This window comes from Magnolia sinica, chromosome 18 (genome assembly GCF_029962835.1).
Source record: "Magnolia sinica isolate HGM2019 chromosome 18, MsV1, whole genome shotgun sequence".
Lineage (NCBI taxonomy): Eukaryota > Viridiplantae > Streptophyta > Magnoliopsida > Magnoliales > Magnoliaceae > Magnolia > Magnolia sinica.
The window spans coordinates 64,150,879-64,174,598 of record NC_080590.1 but is presented as its reverse complement, the minus strand read 5'-3'; the positions used below and the strand labels follow the sequence as shown (position 1 = coordinate 64,174,598).

The 23,720-nt window shown below is 41.5% G+C and overlaps 1 protein-coding gene across 4 annotated transcripts; it reads right to left on the bottom strand.

Moving 5' to 3' along the window:
• Positions 1 to 5,699: 5,699 nt before the first annotated feature.
• On the bottom strand, positions 5,700 to 22,650 carry LOC131234037 (uncharacterized). Of its 4 annotated transcripts, none has more exons than XM_058230996.1 (12): positions 22,495 to 22,539; positions 22,083 to 22,258; positions 17,730 to 17,958; positions 15,074 to 15,172; positions 13,722 to 13,891; positions 12,614 to 12,747; positions 12,354 to 12,534; positions 10,626 to 11,184; positions 9,238 to 9,350; positions 8,113 to 8,356; positions 7,436 to 7,615; positions 5,700 to 5,958 (listed from the first exon to the last, which is right to left on the bottom strand). In XM_058230996.1, exons 2-12 carry the CDS (start codon positions 22,199 to 22,201, stop codon positions 5,896 to 5,898), a joined length of 2,091 nt encoding a protein of 696 aa, XP_058086979.1. In that variant the 5' UTR covers positions 22,202 to 22,258; positions 22,495 to 22,539; the 3' UTR covers positions 5,700 to 5,895. The 4 variants fall into 4 exon arrangements, with proteins under 4 accessions (XP_058086979.1, XP_058086980.1, XP_058086981.1 ...); XM_058230997.1 differs by having other exon boundaries at positions 5,700 to 5,981; positions 22,495 to 22,538; XM_058230998.1 differs by lacking the exon at positions 22,083 to 22,258 and having other exon boundaries at positions 22,495 to 22,650.
• Between the last annotated feature and the right edge of the window lie 1,070 nt (positions 22,651 to 23,720).

The window sequence follows — 23,720 nt, the reverse complement described above, 5'->3', positions numbered from 1 at the left end:
AAGCCGACGTCGAGCAGAATGGAGACTTTGTCGGCCATGGCTTCGTATCGCTTGGCATCGAACGGTCTCCTCTTCTACTTCACGGGTTTGTGATTCGGGTTCACATTCAGCCTGTGGACCATAACATCCGGGGAGATCCCAGGCATGTTCCCATGCGACCATGCGAAGATGTTTCTATGTTGCCGTAAGAAGGTCAGCATTTCAGACCGCTGTTCGGGGTTCAACGATGTTCCTAGTTGAACCGTCTTACTCGGGTCTGCCTCGTCGAGCGGTACCTTCTCCAAGTTTTCCAAGGATGAGTCTTCCGCAGGTCCTCTGGGATCTAGAATATGGACGGTGAGTGTTTGCTTCACGGACCCTTTCTTCACTGCTATAACAAACCATCTTCGAGCTTCGTGCTGATCGCCTGGAGGTATCCTGTTTTGCCCTCGGCGGGGAACTTCATCATCAAATGATAGGCGAAAACAACTGCTCTCATTGCATTGAGGGAAGGCCTGCCCAGAATGACGTTGTGCACTGATGACACATTAATAACAAGGAAGTTCACCATGAGGGTGGCTTGATGTTGTCCTTCTCCCACGGTAACGAAGAGGGAGATGGCTCCTTCGGAGATTACCCTTTCTTCGGCAAAGCCGTGCAGGGGGGTCTTCACAGGTCTGAGATGTGACCTTGGAATCACCATTCTTTCAAAGGCTTCGGAGTAGATTACGTCGACCAAGCTTCCGGTATCGATCAAGATGCGGTAAACTTTGTGGTTTGCTATGGTCATAGTAACCACCAGGGCATCGTCGTGCGGGTGCTGGATTCCGCGCGCATCGTCTTCTGTGAAGGTCAGACTGCACGGGCTGACTCGGAGTTCCTTGCTAGGCCGCTCGGTCAAGAGGACGTAGTGCTCCGGATCGAACTTTCGAGAGTGGGCTTTTTGAGCCCGGTTTGAGTCTCCTCCACCAGACGAGCCATCGAAGATGGTATGGATTTCGGCTGGCTCTTCGGTTGTTCTCGCTCTCGCTCTTCCTTCCAAGCGGTTCTTTCTCCCTTGGCGTATTACAAATAAGGGTCTCGATCTCATCCTTAAGATCCACGCAATCAGTTGTATTGCGACCGTGATCCCGATGGAAGCGACAGTACTTGCGCTTGTCTCGATGATCGGGGTCGTCATTCATATAAACTGGCTAATTTAGAAGCTTGTGTCCTCTGATGTCCAGCAAAATCTGCTCGGTAGATGTGTTGAGGGGAGTGTATGAACGAAATTTTCCCTTTGGTTTTCTGCTCGGGCGGCGATCGCAAGGGGTGTGGTCATCTGGTCTCTTTTTGGACGGCTGAGATTCTTCGTTCCTTGGCCTCTTCCCCTTGCCAGTCGGCTGTCACTTGAACATTCTTGCGAGCATTAGAGAATTCCTCGGCGTTAGTATACTTCTGAGCTCTAGCGATGAGGTCAGCTAATGTCTTTGGCGGATTCTTCCCAATAGAGAAGGTGAACCTTCCCTATTTCAGACCATCGAACACGGCGGAGAGTGCCATCTTGTCATCGTAGTCCTCCACTTATAACGCTTCCTCATTGAAGCGAGCAATGTAATCCTTCAATGACTCCTTAGGATCTTGCTTGATGGTGAACATGTGAGTATTCGGCCTTCGACTCTTCTTACCACTTATGAACTGGGTAAGGAATAATCGGCTAAGCTCTGCGAAGGAACCGATGTAATTGGGCTTGAGTTGACGGTACCAACTCCGAGCGGATCCTGTGAGTGTGATCGAGAACCCCCTGCACATCATCGCGTCCGTTGTTGTCTGGATTTGCATCCACGAACGATAAGATTCCACGTACTCGGATGGGTCACCAGACCCAGAGTATTGGATGACAAGAGGTATCCGGAACCTCTGTGGCATCACCTTGCTCATGATTACTGAGGTGAAGGGAGGCTCAGTCTCTTCCATCATTGCCTGAACGACGGCGGGAACTAATGACGACTGTTGCTTCTTTTCTAGTGTTAGAATTTTGTCGTTGAGCTCCGCGAACCGTGTTTCCTAAGGATCTTTATTCTCAGCCACTATCTCCTGGGTGTTTTCTATCTCGGAAGTCCTTCCCCTCCTCCGTTCTAGCTTGTGGCGGAGATCTGTAGGTGCCAGGTCTGAGGTGACCGAGGCATTTGTCAGAGCTCGAGTAGCTGTGTTCCGAGCCGAAACTCGGATTTGGGTCGGGGGAGGATTCTGAACCAAAACTAGCGCTCGAGGGCGTTGAGGCCCCTCAGGTCTCATACTCCTCGGCACGGAGTGAGCTTCCACAACCGGACCAATCGGCTCAGGAACAGGGTTTTCCTGAGTAGGATGTGGCTGCGGTTCCTGTCGTTGCTTCATCTAGTTAATCTCATCGTGCAAGGCCTGTATCTCGCTTTGCATAGCTTAATACTTACTTGCCTGATCGCGAGAACGCTGGGAAGGCCCTAGGGCTGATTCAGCGTGAAGTAGCGAAGATGAACGAGTCTGCTCATTTTGCTCTGGTTCCGCAGCTACTACTTTCTTCTTTCCTCTCGCCATTATGCTTAAGAATAGGAACCCGACCTTTCGTATCAGATTTCCACAGACGGTGCTAAAAATGTTGATGGTAAAATCTGGACCACCCTCCACTCGGCACGGAGAACCTCCAAGAAACCTCGGTCCTGTACAAAGGGTTAGCAAAGGAGACCCTAGCTAAGCCGAGGGATCCTCCAATGCCTAAGTCAGGTCAAGGGAATCTGGGTTTAAGTTGATTGTATAGAGAGGGTGTGAGATGTTGCGTACCTGTATCAATGGGGTCCTCTGGTATTTATACCTGTAGGTTGGATGATCTAAGTCCGTTAATCTCGGCACGATTTGCTCAATTAGTGGGATATTGCGATCTTAGAGATTTCAACCGTAATCCAGAGATTATATAACATATCGTGTCGTAGAGGAGCGTATCCACGGGTGGGATATCCGGTTATGTCCGCGTAAGGCAGTTTCTTAGTTAGGCTCCTGGTACGTGCATATACAGCCTTTGCCTCGGATCTAAATCAAGATCCAAAGTATTACCGACCCCAAGCCTCGGACCTTCACTAGTGAATAGATATGATCCCTTTGTCGAGTTGCCAAGCGAGACGGCTAGAGGTTGAGGTGGGCTTTGGCTTGGATCAAGAGTGGACCTGACCCCCTCAATCATACACTTCCGAGGTCTCTTCTCCAAACTCCGAGGTGGGTAGCGGACTTGATTCGTTGAGTCGAATTTCCCCGTAACAGTATTAATTTGGGATCTATACTTGGAATGGCTCTCTCGTGTTGAGAAATTCTGTCTAGTTGGCCTATGTCTATTCGTAATTGAGAAAGGGTGGTTCACTTAAACTAACTTACCTGCTTATCAAAAGCTTAAATAAATCTATTTTTGCCAAAATTTTAAAACATTTATAAATTTATAGTTAGTATTTCATTTTCAGCTAGATTTTCCAGTTATCTTATTGGTTTTTGGGGGAAACTAAAAGCAACTGAACTACCAATGCACCTCTTGCTACTGCTTATCACCATCTATTACATGTTTTCTTTATGTGGGAACCGCCGATGAGCCCCATGATTAGGGTTGCAAAAAGGGGCTGGGTCAGATCAACGGTTGTCTCGAGCCTAGCTCATTTAATAGTTGGGTCTGTATTTTTGCCCTAGACAAGCAGTTAAAATCTGGGTTGAGTCTGGAGTAGTTGCAAGTCAAAATAAGTCAACCATTTATTTGATGGGTCTGGTCTAGGTCTGGACAATGCATTCCTGTACTGGTCCTTGTAATGGATGGCCCAGATCTCATCCTAGTGTGCACTTGTTACAAGTGGTTAGCTCATGCAAGCAACTAAACATGGCAATGGCATTACTCAAGGCAGTGTCTTTTTTAGTTTTATTTTTAACTACCGGTAGATAAAACTAGAGCTTTTGGTATCTCTACTCTAATTTAACAAAAGCTTTTCAAATAAGAGTTACTTTAATAAGCTCCTTTTGTTCTAGCTTTTGTTGTTTTAAATAAACTAGCTTGGTAAAATTGTGTTTAAAAAATTAAAACAACTCTTATTTGAAATAAGCTACCATCGATTCAAATAAGAACTTTTTTAGAGAGTAGTTAGTGTCATTTTTAAAGATTACAACTTCATTATAAGAGCAATTCCGATGGTTGTTTTGGTAGATCTCGTTATAGATTGACCATGCTCAAAGCGGCAAAAGAATGGTTGGCTGCAATATTTTTCCTTTATAGCATTTGGGTTATCTATTATGTTGGACATTGGATGTGAATCGTCCCTCATATTGAGCCCACCTATGATGTGGATCATCCATTGTGTGAGACACCTTCATAGTGGACCGTCCATTCTGTGGGGCCTACCTTGATGTAGGTCATCCATCATGTGGGGCCCACCATCAATACTAATTGTCCTTTATGTGGGGCGCCCCAATGTCTACTTCCCATCACCTGCAATACACATTTGATATGTCCATTGTGTGGGCCCCCACCTTTGAAGTGGGTTGTCCATCATGTAGGGTCCACTTTTAATGTCCGCCATCCATCATGTGGGGCACACCTATGCGGATCATTCATCGTGTTGGGCTATTTTGGATATGGGTTGTTCATCATGCAAGACCTTGGATGTGGACCATCCAGTAGTGGGGCCCACCTTGATGTAGACCATTCATCATGTGGGGGGCACCTTCAATATGGTTCATTCATCATGCAGGTCCACCTTTGATCTCCACCATCTATCATGTGGATCCTACCTTTGTTGTGGACTGTCCATCGTGGTGCCCACTTGATATGGATAGTCCATGTGGGGCTACATTTTGATGTGGGTCATCCACCATGTGGGACCCAACCTTCAATATGGGTTGTTCATCATGTGGGCCACCTTTGGTGTCAATCTTCTATCATGTGGCCCTACCTTCAATGTCCACCACCCATCATGTGGCTCACACCTTTGATCTGAACTCTCCATTGAGTGGGGCCTGCTTGATGTGGATTGTCCATCACGTGGGTCCCACTTTTGATGTGACCGTGCATAGGGCTATCAATGGGCTGGGCTCGGGCCTAACAAAATCAAAATTTTGAATAGGCTCAGCCCGAAACAATTCAAAATCTAAGTTGTGGCCAACCTTAGGCCTGGCCTGTTGACAGCCTTAACCGTGCATTATCTGGACCCACCTTGATAAGGACCAATCATCATGTGAAGCCCCACCTTCAATATGTGTTGTTCCTCATGCGGGCCCACCCTAGAGAGATTGTAAAGAGGAGAGAAGGCAAGATGGGAATTACTTGAAAAGTTTAAAGACAAATTTGTTAAAAAATTAGCAAAAATGTCTACTCACTTGAGTCAAATAAACTCTTATTAATAAAGAAAAAGTGACCTACCTATCACTTATTTGTTTAGAGCCTGTTTTTTTTTTTTGCTAGCTTTTAAAAATATAAGTGGTAAAATTAGAGCTTTACTTAATAGTCTATCTTCAAAATAAGATTTTATTTTTTTAGAACAAGCTACTAATAAGCTCTTATTAGTAGATATGCCAAACGGCCCATTAAAGAGAATCACATGCAATGTGTATCTATGAACTTTTACATCTATAACATACCAATGGCATTATTCAAGGCAGAGTCTTTAGTATTATTATTATTATTATTATTTAATTAACTTTCCATTCCTTCCATATCCTCCTCTCTTGTTCCAGTGACTTATCAAATGATAATTAGTTTATATTTGTTAGTTCAATCATTGACAAGGTTCAAAGAAAGAAAGGGTGGGAAGAAGAGAAAGAGACTACCCAAGTAGTACCTCAGACCAATCTGCCTTTCAACATTTGAAACCAATTTGAAACCAATGAATAGGAATCAAACCGGCCGCTTCACACATTTGCAGATGCCCATCTCTATGAACTTTCCATCCGTTTCTTTTTCCGCCAATATGACACATGCTCATCAACTTTCACATCCTTCCACCAATTAAACACAGTAACTATAAACAGTAATTAGAAATTTTCTATCCTCACTTTTTCCTAATTACTTAAAACTTGTAGTAATGAACTATTTTCTTAGGTTCAGATGGGGTCTATTTAAATTAGGAATGCAACTTGGATTATTTGGGTTGGGTTGAGCATGGAGGACTTGGATTAAAATTCAGGTCAGGTTGTGATTTTGGTCCTCTTGATGTTGTGAGAGTTGCATCCCTATCTAAAATTGCCCTTATTTGGACCCATTTAGAAATTGATTCTGGGCCAGCAGGAGGTTCCGGACTGATTGGATCAAATTTTTGAATCCACAACGGCTCCACTGCTAAAAAAAATTGAACCCAAACTAGTTAATTTCGATTATTTGCAACCTTCCTTGTAATGATTTTGGAGACACCCTCGAAAGTGGGTTTGTTGCCTGTTTTGGGCCAAGCCCTTCTTGGAGATGTGCATCTCATGCCTCCAATGGGCGCACTAAATAGCTCATTCACCAAAAAACTAAATGAAGCATAAAACGTTGCACTGAGGATAATAATAACAATCTGATTAATTTTTTTCCCCTTAAATTCCAGACCCTCGCTCTTGTTCAGTGTGATTTTTTAGAGATGTGCCCACTCCACAGTGGACCACATTTTCGATGGCCTGGATGGTTGTACATAGCTACCGCTTTGTGGAGAGGTTGACTAAACCATTTTTAAATCAATGCTAGACTAACGTGGGAATCTTAGCCCAATGATTTCCGACGAGCAGGCGCAGAGAATCTGTGGCATGTAGTCTGCTGCCCCAGACCGTTGGCTGTGTAGGCAGTCAAGACACACGAAAACAGTGGCCAATCTAACAAAACCTTGCGTGAATTTCTGGTCACCACCTGATCTACCGAAAACGTTCAGATGCAATGGTAAAGACTGGCATTCAGATGCAATAATGGCCATTATAGAGCTGCAGTGAGGGATTCGGCACTAAGCAGCAATCATGTCAGCCTCACATTTGAATGACTCAGCCAGTGCAACAGTGCCGACACGTCATGCATGTGCAGACTCATAGCAATTCATCAAAAGGGTCCCACCATTAACATGCCCTAGCCCAAAAGTCAAGCCAGTCCACTAGTACATGTGGGTCCATGTGTTAAAAATGGATCGATGGATGAGAGATGAACAATGGCCTATATATCCAACATGGACTGGTGGCCCACCTGATAGAGGGACCCAACTTGAATTTTAGTCCATGCATGTTTACAGTGCAACCCACCTAATAAGCAGATTGAATCACCCAGGTGTATTTGTAAAAGAGGCAAGATAGTATCAACCATGTTACAGTTCTTATAGGCTTTATCCACACGAATACAAAGTTGTGACATATATTCATAATAACAAATACCAAATATGAATTTGGATGTGAAGATTGAAGAGAAAGATGTGTTGGGATGTCATGGAGTTCTATCTACAATGCGGATGGGAATTACCGGGATTGAGTTCCACCACTCCCTCATTCGCCTCTCGCCTTCTGTATCAGACATGGATTTTGCAATCTTTGTATTCATCATAAAGCAATACAAAACCGTGACCATGATGATGAACTTGAATGGGACCACTGCTAACAAGGCCACAGCTCCGATCATAACTGACATCACCAAATCTGCATGCTGCAATCAATACCCAAACATCAGAAAAGAATAATCTTTAGACATGACCAGCTCCAATCATAACTGACACCACAATCGGTTTGCTGACTCGGCCAACTCACTCGGCACTACTCGAACCAAGTCACTCACTGGGTGATAGTGGTTTGCCGACTCAGTCGACTCAACACAACTCCATACTACTCGAACCAAATCACTCGCTGGGTGATTGCTTTTCAAAAGCAGAAGAGTTCAAAGGATGTGAGATTCAAGCTCCCATCCTTTCAAAGAAAGTCAGATGACCATACCAACAAGCCATGCGCATACTTCGTTTACGACCATTTATATCAATTTTTATATTCACAACATATGAAATAGCTATTATTAATTTAATACTTAAATATCAAGTTGAATCCGGTTGAGTCTTTGAGTCGACCAACCCAGCTGAACATTGAGTTGAGTGTTTGGGTTTTCTGAACCATGCTCACAATTTTGGCTGACATGATACATGTGTATATTACCTTTGGGGCTTTCGATACCAAAATGGAATGGATTTTCAATATTGTGATGTTGGTCATTCGGGCTATCTCCTTGAATCTCTTCAATCCATGATGAGCAGACACAATGCTTTCCACAGTCGACTGATCGGAGGAAGTGTATACTACAATTTCAGTGCATCTGTCTTTTATTCTTCTATGCCTAGCCCATAGCATTGTTCCCACTGCCGACACCAAACATGCTGCAATAGTATATCCTATCCACTCCCTGCTTAAATCACAAAACCATACAACTATTTGCACATCCACATGCATAAAAAAAACTACCCAGTAAAACTCTTAAGAAATATTGCTAAGGTGACATGCTGAAGGCAAATCAAAGAGGCAATCTAGAGCATATGCGCCATTGGAGCAGATGCGTGCAACTGGGCCAAAATTAGATGGCTTCAGTCATCATTGGGCCATGTATGTATATATATATAGAGTCATGCTCCCCTGCGCACCTACGCACGTGCACACCTTTGCACATGTGCCATGGGTGTCTAATCTGAACGGTCCATGTGATGCGGAATCCCATAAAACCCTATGTAACAAATTTTCATCCCGATCTAATATTCTGGTGGGCCATAGAAAAGAGAAATGCAAATCAAGGGAGGAAACTGTTTTCATTTTTCATGGCCCATCAAAGTTTTAGATCAAAGTAAAACTTGGGCCCAGGGGGTTTCAGGAGGTGCTGCTTCACATGAACGGTTCAGATTTTGGATCCACATCACTTATGATGGGTTCTCAAAAAAGTTCGTACGTAGTACGTACGAACTGGTTCGCAGGTGAGCGTTTCCGTGTATATATATATATATATATATATATATATATATATATATATATATATATATATATAAGGATAGTCAGGAAAGAGGTCCACAGTATATACTCAACATAGATGGATGGCCCACTTGATGATTGATGTGACCCTGTTATCAGACCATGGCATGATCATGGTGGGCCCACCTGATGGATGGAGATATGAGTGTATCATGAATCATTTGATTCGATTGTGGAGAAGAAAAGAATCATCAAAGATAGTTTTCCTTACCATTTTACAAGTGCAGGATATCTAGACCAATGTGTGAAAATATTACATAGACTTACTTGTAGATGATGACCATAGTCACGGAAAGTATGAAGAGGGTGACTGCTGGTCTCTTCCATGTGAGAATTCCTTGAAACCATGCTAATACATTTTTAAGTGGACTTAGAAGCTCCTGCAAGATCAAATCAAATGAATCAACGTGAGCGTGGAAGCTTGTCCTTGAACCAAAGGCCAATGGTGCTTGTCCTTGCAATGAGCAAAGAATGTGTTTTTACGTCCAATCGAGTGAATTGCAATAACTAAATTCAATGACGAGAAAATTATCAATGTTGGGTGACCCCACAACCATTTTGTGGTTTGATGCTGAAGTGAAATGCATGGAATTAAAATAAGAGCTTTGGAAGCCATAAACTACTAAAATATTTTTATGCCCCCTCACTCCACTACCATCCAGTTCCTTTTTATTGAATTGTTTTTGCCACTTTAACTTGATTACGCATCTGAAATAGAAGATGTTTTCGAGACTATGGATTTGATAAGTCCATGAAAATGCCAAATTCATGGATTTGCATTGGTTTTGGATTTGGCAAATCCCAAAGTCCATTCTTTGAGAATCAAGCTGCAAATCCATGGATTTGGGAACATTTATTGAAATTGAATAACTTTTATTGCTTTTAAGCCTCTCGTTTTGTGGATTTTTGGAGTCTTTTGTGATTTGGATTTGCACTGAATCCATGAATTTATGGGACTGTGGATTTGGGAAATCTAGGGGATATAACAAATCCCCAACAAAAACAAATATGGGAGATTTCAAATCCATAGATTTCACAAATTCCTAGCCCAATCCCTCACCCCAAACAGCCCCTAAGGATTTCTTAAAATAGCCACAACAAACATCATTTTGGAAAATCAACTTCACTTTACTGATTCACTCAGTGTTGTTTTGCCAATAGAACATGGTACTGGTTCGATTGAAGTTTCTCAATAATGAGTAAAATCATCTTTGGAGGTCTTCCACCTACTGAAGAACTTGAAGAAACTATGAGGAGTCCTGTTATGGCTACTCACAATAGTTTGGATCTTAAATCATACCCCCCATATGTATATGACACCTGGGCCATTCATCAGGTGGGCCCCACCGTGATGGGCCCTGGACAGGCTTTACCATGTAAGAATAAAATGGAGGTTGAGAAATTGACCAAGGTCCACATCAAGTTGTACGTCTTGATCATGTTAGATACATTGTGGCCTACCAGATAAATGGGCTGGCCTGCTTTTGAGACATGGTAGATACACAGTGGGGCCCACCCGATGCATGGCAAAGATCTCAAACATGTTTCGAGTAGCCATTGCATTTCTACTTTAAGAGACTACAAGCTGATGGAATATTGTTAAAGAGGCCTCGATAATTCTTAATATCATAAAGATGTTTTAGAATGAAGCTTACCATCAGAACAAGAACTGAATCGCTGATCCCTTCCTCTTTTATCCCTTCCACACTAGCCTTAGCAATACTTACCTCCTTCGCTTCCTCTCTTACTTGATTAATTGCTGTCTCTAGAGATGTCAGATTGTCCGCCTCCTCTGGGCCGCCTATACGTTCCTCAAAACCTTCTTTAACATCCATGCTAGAAACACTTGGGTGGGACATGTTCAAGCTCTTTAGAATATAGGTAGCACTCCATGGTGGTATGCAATTCATCTGTTTCAAACCATTGTATAGCTCTTCCAATACATAGTCTCCCTTAGGCAACTCATCAAACAAGCAAAAGATCAGGAAATTGTTCGGAATCGGGGGCGATATCCGTAACATCTCTCGTGCTGCATGAAGCCTCAAGATACCTAAGATTGTCCTTGCATTCATCTCCCACGTTTGTAGCGGAAGTTCGAACATGAATTTTGATAAGAACGTATGCAACAAGATAACTTCCTTTGTGATACTAAGCCAGTGGTCGCGCCTAGTTGAGCTTGTCATCTCTGGGAACTCCAACACCACACATTCTGATCTGCAGAGTTAGTGAGTGAAGCCCTACGCACATAGCTTGGAGTTCTTTGTTTTCTTAATAATAGAAGCATGCCCATAAGGAGGAGCGGAAGCATATGATCCTCGACCTGAGGATCCTCAGGTCCTTAGTTTCTAAGCATGGGGTCCATGGTTGGTGATCAAATGGTTCACTTGATGGGCCCCATGGTAGAAGAACCTTACCCACGGGGCCCATGGTTGGGTGATCTGATTTTTGACTTGTGGGCTCCACAATAAGTGGACCACACTGTGGGATTGAGGATTGACCTAGTATCCTCGGGTCTTAGTTTGTACCAGTGGCATCCATGGTTGGGTGATCAAATGATTCACTTGATGGGCCCGTAGTGGATGGACCATACCCATGGGGCCCATGTTTGGACTTGATGGGTCCCAAAGTGGATGGACCACAACTTCAGGATCGAGGATCAGCTTAGTATCCTCAAGTCCTTGTACATGGTATCCCTGGTTCAGTAATCAAATGGTTCACTTGATGGGCCCAACGGTGGATGGACCATACCCTGGGCCCCATGGTTGGATAATCAGCATGGTGAATGGACCACACCATGAAAATATCCTCAATAGCACAATCCTAACCTATTATCCTCAAGTACTTAGTTTGTACCCTGGGGTTCCATGTTGGGTGATCAAGGTTCACTTGATGGGCCCCACAATAGATGGAACTTACCAAGGGGACCATGTTTGCGTGCAAATGGTTGACTTGATGGTCCCCCCAGTGGATTGACCACACCCCAAAGATATCTTTGATGGGACAATCCTAACCCATTTCCAATCTGTGGTCTTCAATTGGATGGTTAAATAAGTAATACAACACCAATCTACATTCAACTTCAAAAAGGCCCAAGATTGGACATTTGGATTGCTAAGATCTTTGGACGTGGGAATTTGTGTGTGTGTGTGTGGTAGGGCCCACGATTAAGGGGCTGTATCATCGAACCATGGGCCTCACTTGCACAAAATGGAGGTCATATAAATCCTCACAAAAGGAACAACTTGTGAAGGCCATTTTCAAGGCATGTCATCAATACTTGATGGTATTCAATGTCCCATTTAGACAAAAGGAGGAGAGAACTTCCTTCCAATATTACCAAATATACTTATCTACAATATGGTTAATTAGCAAGAGATTCTTACAACTGGGAAGACTCGTAGGTCATTGCCTTGTCGAAAAGAGGAGCACCCCAAGGACCCGTCAAAGTTGGACTTACTTTGTGGTCAACGTCCTTTCTTGAGAGATCAATCTTCAATGCATTTTCATATGATATAACTCCAGATGCCTCGAAGTAAAGAGCATAGTTGGTCAATGTGAGTCTACCTGGCAAACCCACCTAAAGATTAGGAAATCATGGATGAAAATTGCATAGAGTTTGATTAGTGGAGATTTCAGAATTCACCTGGCCAACTGGTTCCACCAATATGGCGGATGACCCTTTGAGTACTTGCAGTCCCCTCCACATGCAATATGAACTCATCATCGGATAACACCACACCTTTCGGTGGGGTTTGTTTACGCAAATACTTGATGCACCTGCATAGTCATTGTATTTAAGGGTAAAAAAATACCTAAGTAGATTAAGAGAAATTATAGCGTACTTGTGCATCCAATTGGCAAAAGTAGGACCATGGTTAGGTGAACAGAACCGCTGACCTGATGGCCCCATCATAGATAGGGGACCTTATAAAATAGTCCAGATTAGAATATCCTATCCATTCAATATCTGACCCTTCTCCAGTCCACTGACTTTTTTTTTTCCTTAACATCTGTGGGTAGGACACTAATCAAAGATTAGGATGTTCCATCTTGGAATATTCTTGGATGCAGCCCATCAAATCAATCAATTGGATCACATGGCCTCCGGTCCCACTTGAACGAAATGGATCAGGCATTATTCCTGTTCTGATGCATCATGGGGTCTCTTGAATGCTGCTGATAATGATTTAATAGTTTCTTATAAAATATAAATTAAAGCCCTTCCATCAAACAATAAAGCAATGAGAAATGCTAATAAAAAGAATTTCATTATACCTGAAATAACCCTGTTATCATGTGTCAATGCTAGTAGAAAAAATGCTAAATTGCACACAGCCATTTGCACATGAGCTCCCTCCCATTGGGAAATGGCACATGTAATAATATTTGACCCAATCATCTTCCAGGCCGCACAATATATGGGGCATGGCTTAGAAAACTTGCAATGTACCTAAACAGTTGATTCGAGGAAAAGATGATGACCGCCCATCTCTGGGCAGTTAGGATTGTCCAACAACCTCATTTTTTGGGCCATGGCCCATTCATGGTACCCGGCGGAGAGTAGTCCTGATCTTCTATACATCTACATATGAGTACAGGTTCATGTGCAAACAGTCATGTGCTATTACCACTATGGATATAGGGAGGAATGCAAGGGGTGCAACCATAAGCTCCATCCCAGTTCATTAGCATAGATGTAAATGCATACATAAATCAATACATGAAAACATGCATTTGATAAGATGAATTACATGTCTATCTCTTTTAGATATCTATCATAGGCAGGAAAATGGAGCCGATTTGCTGTAGGGGCTGTTAGTGCTTCAAAAGCAAATCTCGCATTTGCAACATCAGCAACCAAGGGAACCAAGGATACCAACCAAACAAATGCTTCTTCTCCAATGCTTCTGTCTTCATCAACCTACCAACAAAATAACACAATAGTAGAATATCAGGGAAAAATCTACCTTTAGATGATACAAAACGTGCGTGTGCATGCACACGCACACGCACACGCGCACACACAAAGTCGTTCATGATAGTGAAACCAATTCAGTGGAAAATTACCTAAAAGTCTTATGACTCGAAACGTAAAATGTAACAAATGCTGCAAAGAGTTCTGTTGTTACCGACTGGCTCAGCTGGTTTGTCAGGCTTTTGGGCCTGACCCACAATGATTGGGCTTAGAACTGAATTTTGAGGCCAGTGGTTCTGGCCCTTGCCTAGGTTTGGCAACATTTTCTATTTAGGCGTAACCAAGCCTTCTCCAGGACCTGTTCTGACTGTTATAGCCAGCCCAAGGCCGGCATTCCAGTCATCATCGTCATCATCTAAGCCTTATACCAACTAATTAGGGTCAACTACGTGAATCCTGTTCCACCATTCCACTCTATCAGGGGCCCCTAAAAAAATCCTTCAGCTAGACCATAGGTCATCAAGTCTTTTCTTTATTACCTCCATCCATGTCCTTTTTGGCCTTTCCCTTGCCTTTTTAGAGCCTTCAAATTGCACCAACAAACTCCTAACCAGCGCAGTTCTTCATCTCCGTTGCACATGGCCAAAACATATAACTCTACTTTCCCTCATCTTACTACCTATTTGTGGTACCTGCAAGTTCCCTCAAATGCATCCATTTCTCATTCTATCCTTCCCTGTCTTGCCACTCATCCATCTCAACATCCTCATTTCATCTACACTCAACCTATGAGCATGTTGTTCCTTTACTGCCCAACATTTTTTCTCATAAGGTATGGCTGGTCTTATAGCTATCCTATAAAATTTCCCCTTCAGTTTGATTGCTACCGATGATCCATGGACACCTGAACTTCAGTTGTAATTAATAAATGGACTAGACCCGGGTCGCTCTGTCAGGACCAAATGAATGGAAGGGCTGAATTAGACCCTGCCTCTCCCAACCCATCCAGCCCAGACCTTTGGTCATTGCACCTCATAGCTGTTATGGAATTCCTAAAAAACATTTTGAACTCTTTGAAATTCAGTTCTGTGCTTGATTGAATAGTCATTAATTGCATAATGGTAACAACACTAGTCATACTTGCTCTAGTTAAGAAAGCCAAGTTAGGAAAAAAGAACACCGCCTTACAAGAAGTGGCATGAGGTCGGAGTAGAAAAGGGGAACATCATCCTGATCTTGAGCCACACTCCCCCTTAAATGCTCTTCTTTCTCCTTTGCCACACTCTCCTGTACAAATGGAGTGAAACAACTACATTAAAACTAAAAGCTATAAAATCTTTACAAGGGAAGCAGGCATTTGCATTTTTATCAGTCTATATCAACTTCTAATAACAGGAGGAATTATGCTATCCTTAACAGAGGTAGAATGCGCAAGTTGCACCCATGGTCTGGTGATCCAGACCATTGACTGGACCCTGTAAGGGATGGACCACGCTGCAGAACTCTCCTCAATGAGATAATCCTGTAACAACAAGAGTTTGCACAAATGGGCCCCATTGACTGGCTATCCAGACCATTGTCTGATGGGACCCAATGTAGATGAGAGATTTTCTCTGAGGTGTCAGATAGGAAGATCTACGATACCCAATAGTTGGCCCATGTGGGCCATCGCTGTACTTTGTTTTTAGCCGTCTGCCATTGCAGCCACTGGTTAAAGGGCTAAGGATTTTCCATCAGGGGAACCACTTACTCATGCATCCATCTGAACAACTGCCAATCAAAGTTAAGCAACCAACCGATCTATTTTACCCATAGCCAGCGTGTGAATAAGGGTATGCTCGGTTCTGCAATCCAATTGAATTGCATTTATAGCTTTCTCAATGTGCAAACAATGAGATTGTATTTTGCTTCATTATTGTGTTTGTATCAACGGTATTGGTTTAATCAACATCGATGTATAACCCGTGACTTTGGCACAGATTTAAATAACAAAGCTGAGGCCTTTAAAGTCTCAAAATTCCCATTGAGGAAGCTCTTGAAATCGATTTTTAAAGGTCTGGATGGGAAGCGATTTACACTAATATCAACTATATTCAGTGGCAACCTAAATCATAAATTGGATTTGAAATTATAAGAATGATTAGGAAATTCTACCCACAGAAAATATCATATGTACATAGAGCTTACACACAATACACAACACATTCTATATCTCTCTATATAGGTTTTTGTCATTGATGTAACAATTGTACCAATGATGTAGCTTATTATTTTAATAAATGGAGTCGAAGTCTGCCAAACCACAACTATCCCAAAAACAAGTAAATAATAAAATAGAACAATAGGATTTCAATAGTCACAGACAGTTGTGCTATCTTTGTGTCGTGAACATGTCTTAGGTGATGTGTGTTCTCTGTAAATAATATGGAGAAAGTGAAAACACTGATTGCGGTGTCACAAGTTATGCTGGGATGTTGAATCCATAGTTTGCAAACCCAAACTTAGCTTGGGCTTAGTCACTGGGTTGAGTCAACCCAACCATTTCAAGGTTTCTCTGCACATCCACTATCAACAGCAAAATACATCAGATTTGGATTTTTTTAAAAGCATCCATGATCATCTTCTTCTTCTACTCTTCTCCTCCCTAAAATTACATAAATGCCCTTTCTCTGACTTGGTTGACTAGTTGAAACCAGGCTGAGTTAGCCGAGTTCTGAGTCAACCTGGAAAAACAATGCCGAATTATAGGAAAACCAGCGCCCACCTGGTTTACCCGACCAACTTACCAGGCCCCTGACCTGTCCAGGTTAACTCGGATGAGTAACAGGTTGATCCACCTGGTTTGTAAACTATGGATTAATCTTAAAAGTGATTTGTCACAGAAATTTGGAAGATTTTTACGTAAATGTGCAGAAATTTGTTGGGGGGTTGTAATGCAACCTCACAATTGGAAATGATTAGTCATATTGTGTGTTGAGCTCACAAGATTTTTTTAAGCATCAATTCTTTGTGAACTTCTCTTGCCGTTGTCTTTATAGTCCTTTTTTCTTTGGTTTCTTTAGGCCCTGTTTGGTAGACACTTAAAAATGAGTGCATCTCATTTTAGTTAATGGTAATTATGTATTAAAGATCTTGATCTCTAATACATAATTAATGTAACATTAACTCATTAGTACTAGAGATAAAGATCTCTAATACATAATTACTGTTACATAAAATGAGATGAACTAACCTTTAAGAGTCTACCAAACAGGGCCTTGTCGTTTCTTGTTTTATTTAATAGAATAATGGACTCCAATGGTACTCGAATAGGGGTTGATGTAGTCTTGTGTCTACTTTACGCAAATGGATGAATACAATCTTCGTTCATTGCTCACCCACAGTACACACGGAATATGTGCAAGAAAATTGAGATCATAGCACACATGTAAGATAATCCAGACCATCCAAATTGTGGGCCTCACTGTTGATGGAAAATAACTTAAAAACAACACCGATAGACAATATTAATTTTCTTATTCTTTTGCTGATTTCGACAACTGAAAATTTTACTTTTTATCTGTCCACTCCCCACTTGGATTGTTAGGATCAACCAATTAGTACAACTTTCAGGCAATAATCCATCCACAATGGGCCCCACAGTTCAAAAATCTGCTTGGAGGATGAATCTTTCCATTCAAACCACATTAGTTTGAGCTGGAAAATTTTCCACAAGTGGTATAAAAGTGTAGAAAATTTTAAAAATTCACCTAGCATCATAAAAAGGTCTACAAAAAAAAAAAAAAACATTTACGAGCGATCAAGACACTATCATACATTTGAGATAAAAAGGTAAGATGCAAACCGTGTACATCTCCTCATCTTTAGAGCTTGGACACTCCCATGCAAGCATCATATCGAAGGTGAACCGGCTAAAAGACCCATCATTGATCTTCTCTTCTAGGTCACAGCATATGCTACCAACCACCTTTGAGCTGAAAAACTCCACCAACCTCCTAGAATAGTCATTTACTTCAGGCTTCAATCCTACCTCAAACTTGTCCACGAGAGAATCTATAGAAGTGTTCAGTATCCTGCAAAACTTTCAGAAGTATGAATATTTTGAAGTTGCTAAGGCTGTCTATGGGTTTATTCCTCCTCATCTGCTTAATGCAGTCATAATCATTGAGGAATTCTACTGATTTGCATGAGGATAGAAGACATTAATCGCGGTACGTGCAACTGTGCAAGATCCAAATTTATCATTAAGTGGCGCCAACCTCATATGAAAAAAAATGTACCCACCAATGGCCTATATACAATGTATAACCATAGCCCATCTGATGACTGGACCAGATTGAATATTAGGACAGATCATGTACATGTTGAGCCCCGTCCTGTACATGGACCAGATGTCACCCATAGTACCATGTTATCTGCAGATATTGCTTTCAAGAGTTAAGCGTCAAAGAGCATCAAGATGTGAAGAGTATCTTAATGCTTGGTTCAACTGGGGATGTAGGATGGCTCTTGAGATCTCCTTGTTTGGAAGATCCTAACCCTTCCAGACCCTAAACCTTTGATCACGGAGTTCCAAATAGACAATTAACGAAGAAAAAAAATGTCCCAGGAAATGGCCAAATATTGAATGGCTAGGATCTTCAATCTAAATGATACTTTCAAATGCTCCATCCACAGTGGGATAGATGTGATCACGGAAGTATGGGTCCCACTTGTACAAACAGAATGCATCTCATATCTTGATTCACCAACACCTGATAATTCCATGTTATCCCTTTTCATTTGGTTATGGGTTACTATGGAATTTCCATCCAGACCCTCCCAACAATCTTAATAGAGGGTAAGTGAAACCTTATTATTATTAATAATAATAAAATTATCATTGTTGTTGTTGTTGTTGTTATTAGAGAATGAGTTCCCTATTCAATCCAAACAAGGAACTTTTCCTATTATTATTGTTAGAGACTGAGTTCCCTATTCATTCCACACAAGTAACTTTCCTATTCGAAACTTAGTTTGTAGATGTAGGCCCATGGTTGGTCTATCCGAGCCGTTAATCTGACAGCCCCGCATAGATGGTCCATTCCCAAAATATCCACTTAATTGGTCAACTCTATCTTTCCTGTTCTTGGCGTGCAAATGCATGGTTAGAAAAGAAATGCATGAACAAACCATATTCAACAGATGAAAGACCAAAGATTTGGATGGATAGATTATGGGGGAGTGGTCCATCCATGACGAATGCAATCAGATCAGATTAATGGCTCGGATAGACCAACCATGGCCTCACATCTACAAAACCAAGTTTCAATCATCATCATCATCATCATTATTATTATATTCTATTAAATTTATTATTGTTGTTATTATTATTACTCTTGTATAATGAGCGTGAAGAGGCCCATGTAGACTAGAGGAGCAGGTGTCCATATATAACCAACTGCTGTTCCATGACAGTAAGTTTGGTATGTGATTCGATATGAAGGTATTAGTCAATGTGTGTGTTGTAGATGAAGTCTCGATACTCAGAGAAGCTGTTGGATGAATCCAGATTTCAAGTCTCTCTTACCTCTCTATCTTCTTCCCTGTGGTGCAAGATATATGAAAGCTACTCTTGGCATTCTAGACTGGTGCATGTGGGTTATCATAAGCTCCATGTAATGATAAAGCATTGTCTTATAAAAGGTTTGCCTAGATGAATGTTCCAGGTTGTGAGTTCAGACAAACACATAGGTTGTCATTTTAGGAGTCGAAGTTGATGGCAAAGGATTCACTGAAATCAGTTTCCTTATATGTGTTCGACAAGGTGAAACGATCGGTTAACATACGGTAATATGCTCACCTTATTTGATGATTTCTTGAGGTAATGCAGGGATGTATCTTCTAAAATAAAAATAAAAAATACTTAGAAATTCAAAGAGTTTCACATGATGGTCGAAATGACAGTTGGTCATTGCTTGAAATCTGACAATGATGGAAAATATACATCATGCATGGAAGGAATTTGATGCATATCTCAAAAAGCACAGGATACAGAGGCCACTAGGCGCTGAGGAGTAACTGCATTGTGCAAATACTCATCAGCAGAATGGGGTAGCTAAAAGGAAGACTAGATATGAAGGAGGTGTTCTGAAGCATGGAACATGTAAAATGTGTGATCGACCACAATACTAGGCTGAACCCATAGTTACAGTGGCCTACATGATCAATTTGGTGACGAAAAGCTTAGCTAGGATTTGTTTCTCAATCAATAAAACATTTTTTGAGTTTTAGGTGTATTTGTTGTGTTCTTCACAGAGCATTCACGAGCTAAACTGATATTTTTGTAGGATATGATGTGCAATGCATACATCCTTGAAGAAGACTACATTTCAACTGATATTTGATATAGATTTACAAAAGACGAAGAGTCATGTTTATGGGCATTTGGTTGGAATTAAGTTCTTTATCTTTTCAATACTATGTTAGCTGTGAGGTAGAAAATAAAGAGTGCCTTTGGTTCAATGAAATTTGGTTTTATTTTGTTAGTTATGGGGATCCTTCAAATAACAAAAGCCTTCCATTAGCTGAAAATAAACAGTCCAAACCAGGAAAATGGGTGAGCCCCATTCAATTTGCCAATTATTTCAGTAACCTACAAGTTGAAAAGGAAAGAAAAAGAAGATGATTGCACACGTGCAGCACGATTGGGTTTCCATCAACCGTTGATCAATGTGTTGGTCTAGAATTCAGTCACAAGGTACACGTGTGTAGTATGTGTGCATGCCAGAACTGATTGGGGTCCTGTTCAAACAGAAACCAAGATAGAGTGGTGTTTGATTGAAAGACTACAGTCCATTCAGTCAACCGTCGAGTGAACTATCAGACTATATTACCCACCTCTTTTTTACCTTGAAAACCAAAGACTTTTGAATGTGCAGCAAAATGTTATATCAAATGGAAATTAGAGATGGAGATTGAGGAGCAAAATGTTATATCAAACGGAAATTAGAGATGGAGATTGAGGCGGAAAAGCGAGACTTACCGGTAAATACAAAATGAAAGCCGGAGCGGTACCCTACCCTACAATCACTGAATCCCAACCTTTCATATTACCCAATACACATACGAGCAAATTCTTTGGATTCGCGTATAGTATTGTATTGTATTGTATTTGGGTACTGTTTATGTATACATTGGACGGTTTTCAGAATACATCCAAATCAATCAGATACTAATCAATGTTTGGATAGGAGGTATTGTTTGGTACAGTATACAATATGTTATATAGATCAATGTTTGGATAGGACATATTATGTCTGCATATTGTACAATCTTAATTGGGTCGGGTGGCCTGTTTGACGTATGGAACTTTCTGATTTCTAGCCCAGATGATTTTCATGTTGAAATGTACCAAATGAATAGTCCCGATTTTACACTGTATAGGTACCAGATATCTTGTAATCGTACAAATTTCAAACTTTCATTCGCTGCCGAATATAGCACAATGAATACAAAGTATTGACGGCAACAAAACCCACTGACAATACTCTACCGTCGGTTCGAAAATTTGGCTGGAGTTTGTATTCACACGCATGGGATTCAACTCCTATTCACTCCAATCCAAACACGGTAAACGTCAAATCATAACTTCTAATACGATACAATACATCCCCAAACGCATATCCAAACAGGCCCTAAAGTGGTGAATTGCGTCACGCGTGCAAGAGATTTTGGGCCATTAGACACGATGGACTCTATGCGAACCGTCCCTGATCCAAAGCTAATCTGGTCAATTCAGCTCTCAGAAGGGACCGGAATCGTCTACAACGCCTGTCTTCTTCTAGGGGCCACCGTGCAGTATATTTGAAATCCACTCCGTCCATCAGGTGAAAACCATTATATTCACCGTAAATAAAAAATATGAGTCTGACAAAAGACTCATATGGGCCACACCAATGGGAATGAGAAAAATTGAAAATTGAGACTAAAACGCCAAAGTTCACTGGTTGTGGGCCGCCCTAGTTTTATACCAGGCCAAATTATTATAATTCCTTCATCCTGTTGAGTCACCCACCTGATGAACGCTTCTGATGAAAGATACACATCAGGGTGTCTCCACAAACAAACATAATGTTCCCGTTCCCCCTGTAGTGTGGCCCACATGAGTTGGGGAGATGGCTGATTTGGGCCAAAAGGCCCAGAATCGAGGAGATACCTGATGGACGGAGGGGATTTCACGCATACAACGTGCTGGTCCCTGAATGTTTTACCCGCTGTAAAACAGGTGTTGTAGAGGAGGATTCTGGTCCACTCAGCCGTGGTACACACGTGCATGTCAACAAATGACCGAATGTTCTAACCGTCCATTCTACTGATGTGATCCTGGCCCACCTGATGAGTAAATTCGCCTGATCAATGGGCCAGAGCATATTGACAGTTGGCCTCATGTAACAATCCAAAAATGCATGTTTTCTGAAAATGAATTAGAGAGCCTCATGCAACAATCCAAAAATGCATGTTTCTGAAAATGAATTAGAGAGCCTCATGTAACAATCCAAAAATGCATGTCTTCTGAAAATGTATTAGAGAGAGAGAGAGAGAGAGAGAGAGAGAGAGAGATTGATTACAGAGCGCATCTTTTGAGGAGAGAGTTGGCAATGGGAGATAGATGCTTCTTCATCTTTGGGTGGTGAACCTGGGCATAGCAACTTCGGCCGCAATGAGAGGCCTTTTAAAGTCGAATATTGATAGGTGGCTCGTTCTAAGCGCGACAACGTGGATGCATGATGACACCTGTATTCAACTGCAGCATGGGATTGCTCTTTTGGCACTGAACCAGCCTGAGTAACGTGTACACGTATTTTCACTCCATAAAATCCAGGGCCCAGTGATTCACTGATCTGAACCGTCCAATATGATGGGTTCCTGTGGATGTACCCTTCCCCGGAAGTCTCCCAGCCAGTTTCTTCACACACGGAGTCTCGCTCGCTCGCCACCTGCAAACGGATCGGTCCACCAGACAGCTTATTGGAACCGACCTGACAATTGGTGATTCCATTCTAAAATTAAAATTCATGGGTGAATTAAAATTCTGAAATCAACCTCACAATCTAAACCTAACCCATTTGATAAATTGTTTAGGTTTGATTAAGTTGTAGAAGGTTTTTGGGCTAATTAAGCATGTAATTTGGGTGTTGTTCCCATTATCAGTTTTGGTTTACTAGTCTAAATCAAGGAAAATGGGATTTTTTTTTTCCTGGGAGGAGTGTCTACAAATATATCAAAATGAATTTTGAAAATGAAGGTTGGATCCCACATTATGAATGGTCCAAATCAAATTTTAAACTTTCTTAGTATATCAATATGGAATTGCTATTTTCTTTCTAATCCATCAATATCATCAAAGTTATTTTTGAAAGGGATAGAGACAACAAATCATGTTCTGGCGGTGGACATCTTTTAAGGTCCTGGGATGGTGACACGTTAAATGTGTCCAGCATCTCCTACTAGGAAATGGTCTCTCCCTTCCCTCTTGAGCCTATATGATTGTATGGTTGTAAAGTCTAGTTTTTCTAGGCTTTGTCCCTTGCACTCACTTATGGTTGGGTTTATGTAAGGAGATGTACATGGACCGAGAGAGGTATTCGATTCAGATTATGTTTTTGGGTCTTACATAGTGAGAATTTCTTGAACGGTAATAAAGATGTGAGTTTCATATTTTTGTTTCTTTTATTTTAGTAAAGAAGAAATCTTCATATTACTACCGTGGAGTATGTATATTATTGAACAACATAAATCTGTCTCTTGTTTCTTATTTTGATTTGACCATTTTCTTTATTATTTTAACTTTGCC

Bases quoted from the DNA above. Each gene is read 5' to 3' on its own strand.
- LOC131234037 (XM_058230996.1), bottom strand. From the start codon at position 22,201: ATGCACGTGTGTACCACGGCTGAGTGGACCAGAATCCTCCTCTACAAC. The intron at 11,185-12,353 runs GTAAGAATCTCT...CTAACTCTGCAG, and splicing joins ACCTACGAGTCTTCCCAGTT to ATCAGAATGTGTGGTGTTGG. The intron at 9,351-10,625 runs GTAAGCTTCATT...TTGATCTTGCAG, and splicing joins ATTCAGTTCTTGTTCTGATG to GAGCTTCTAAGTCCACTTAA.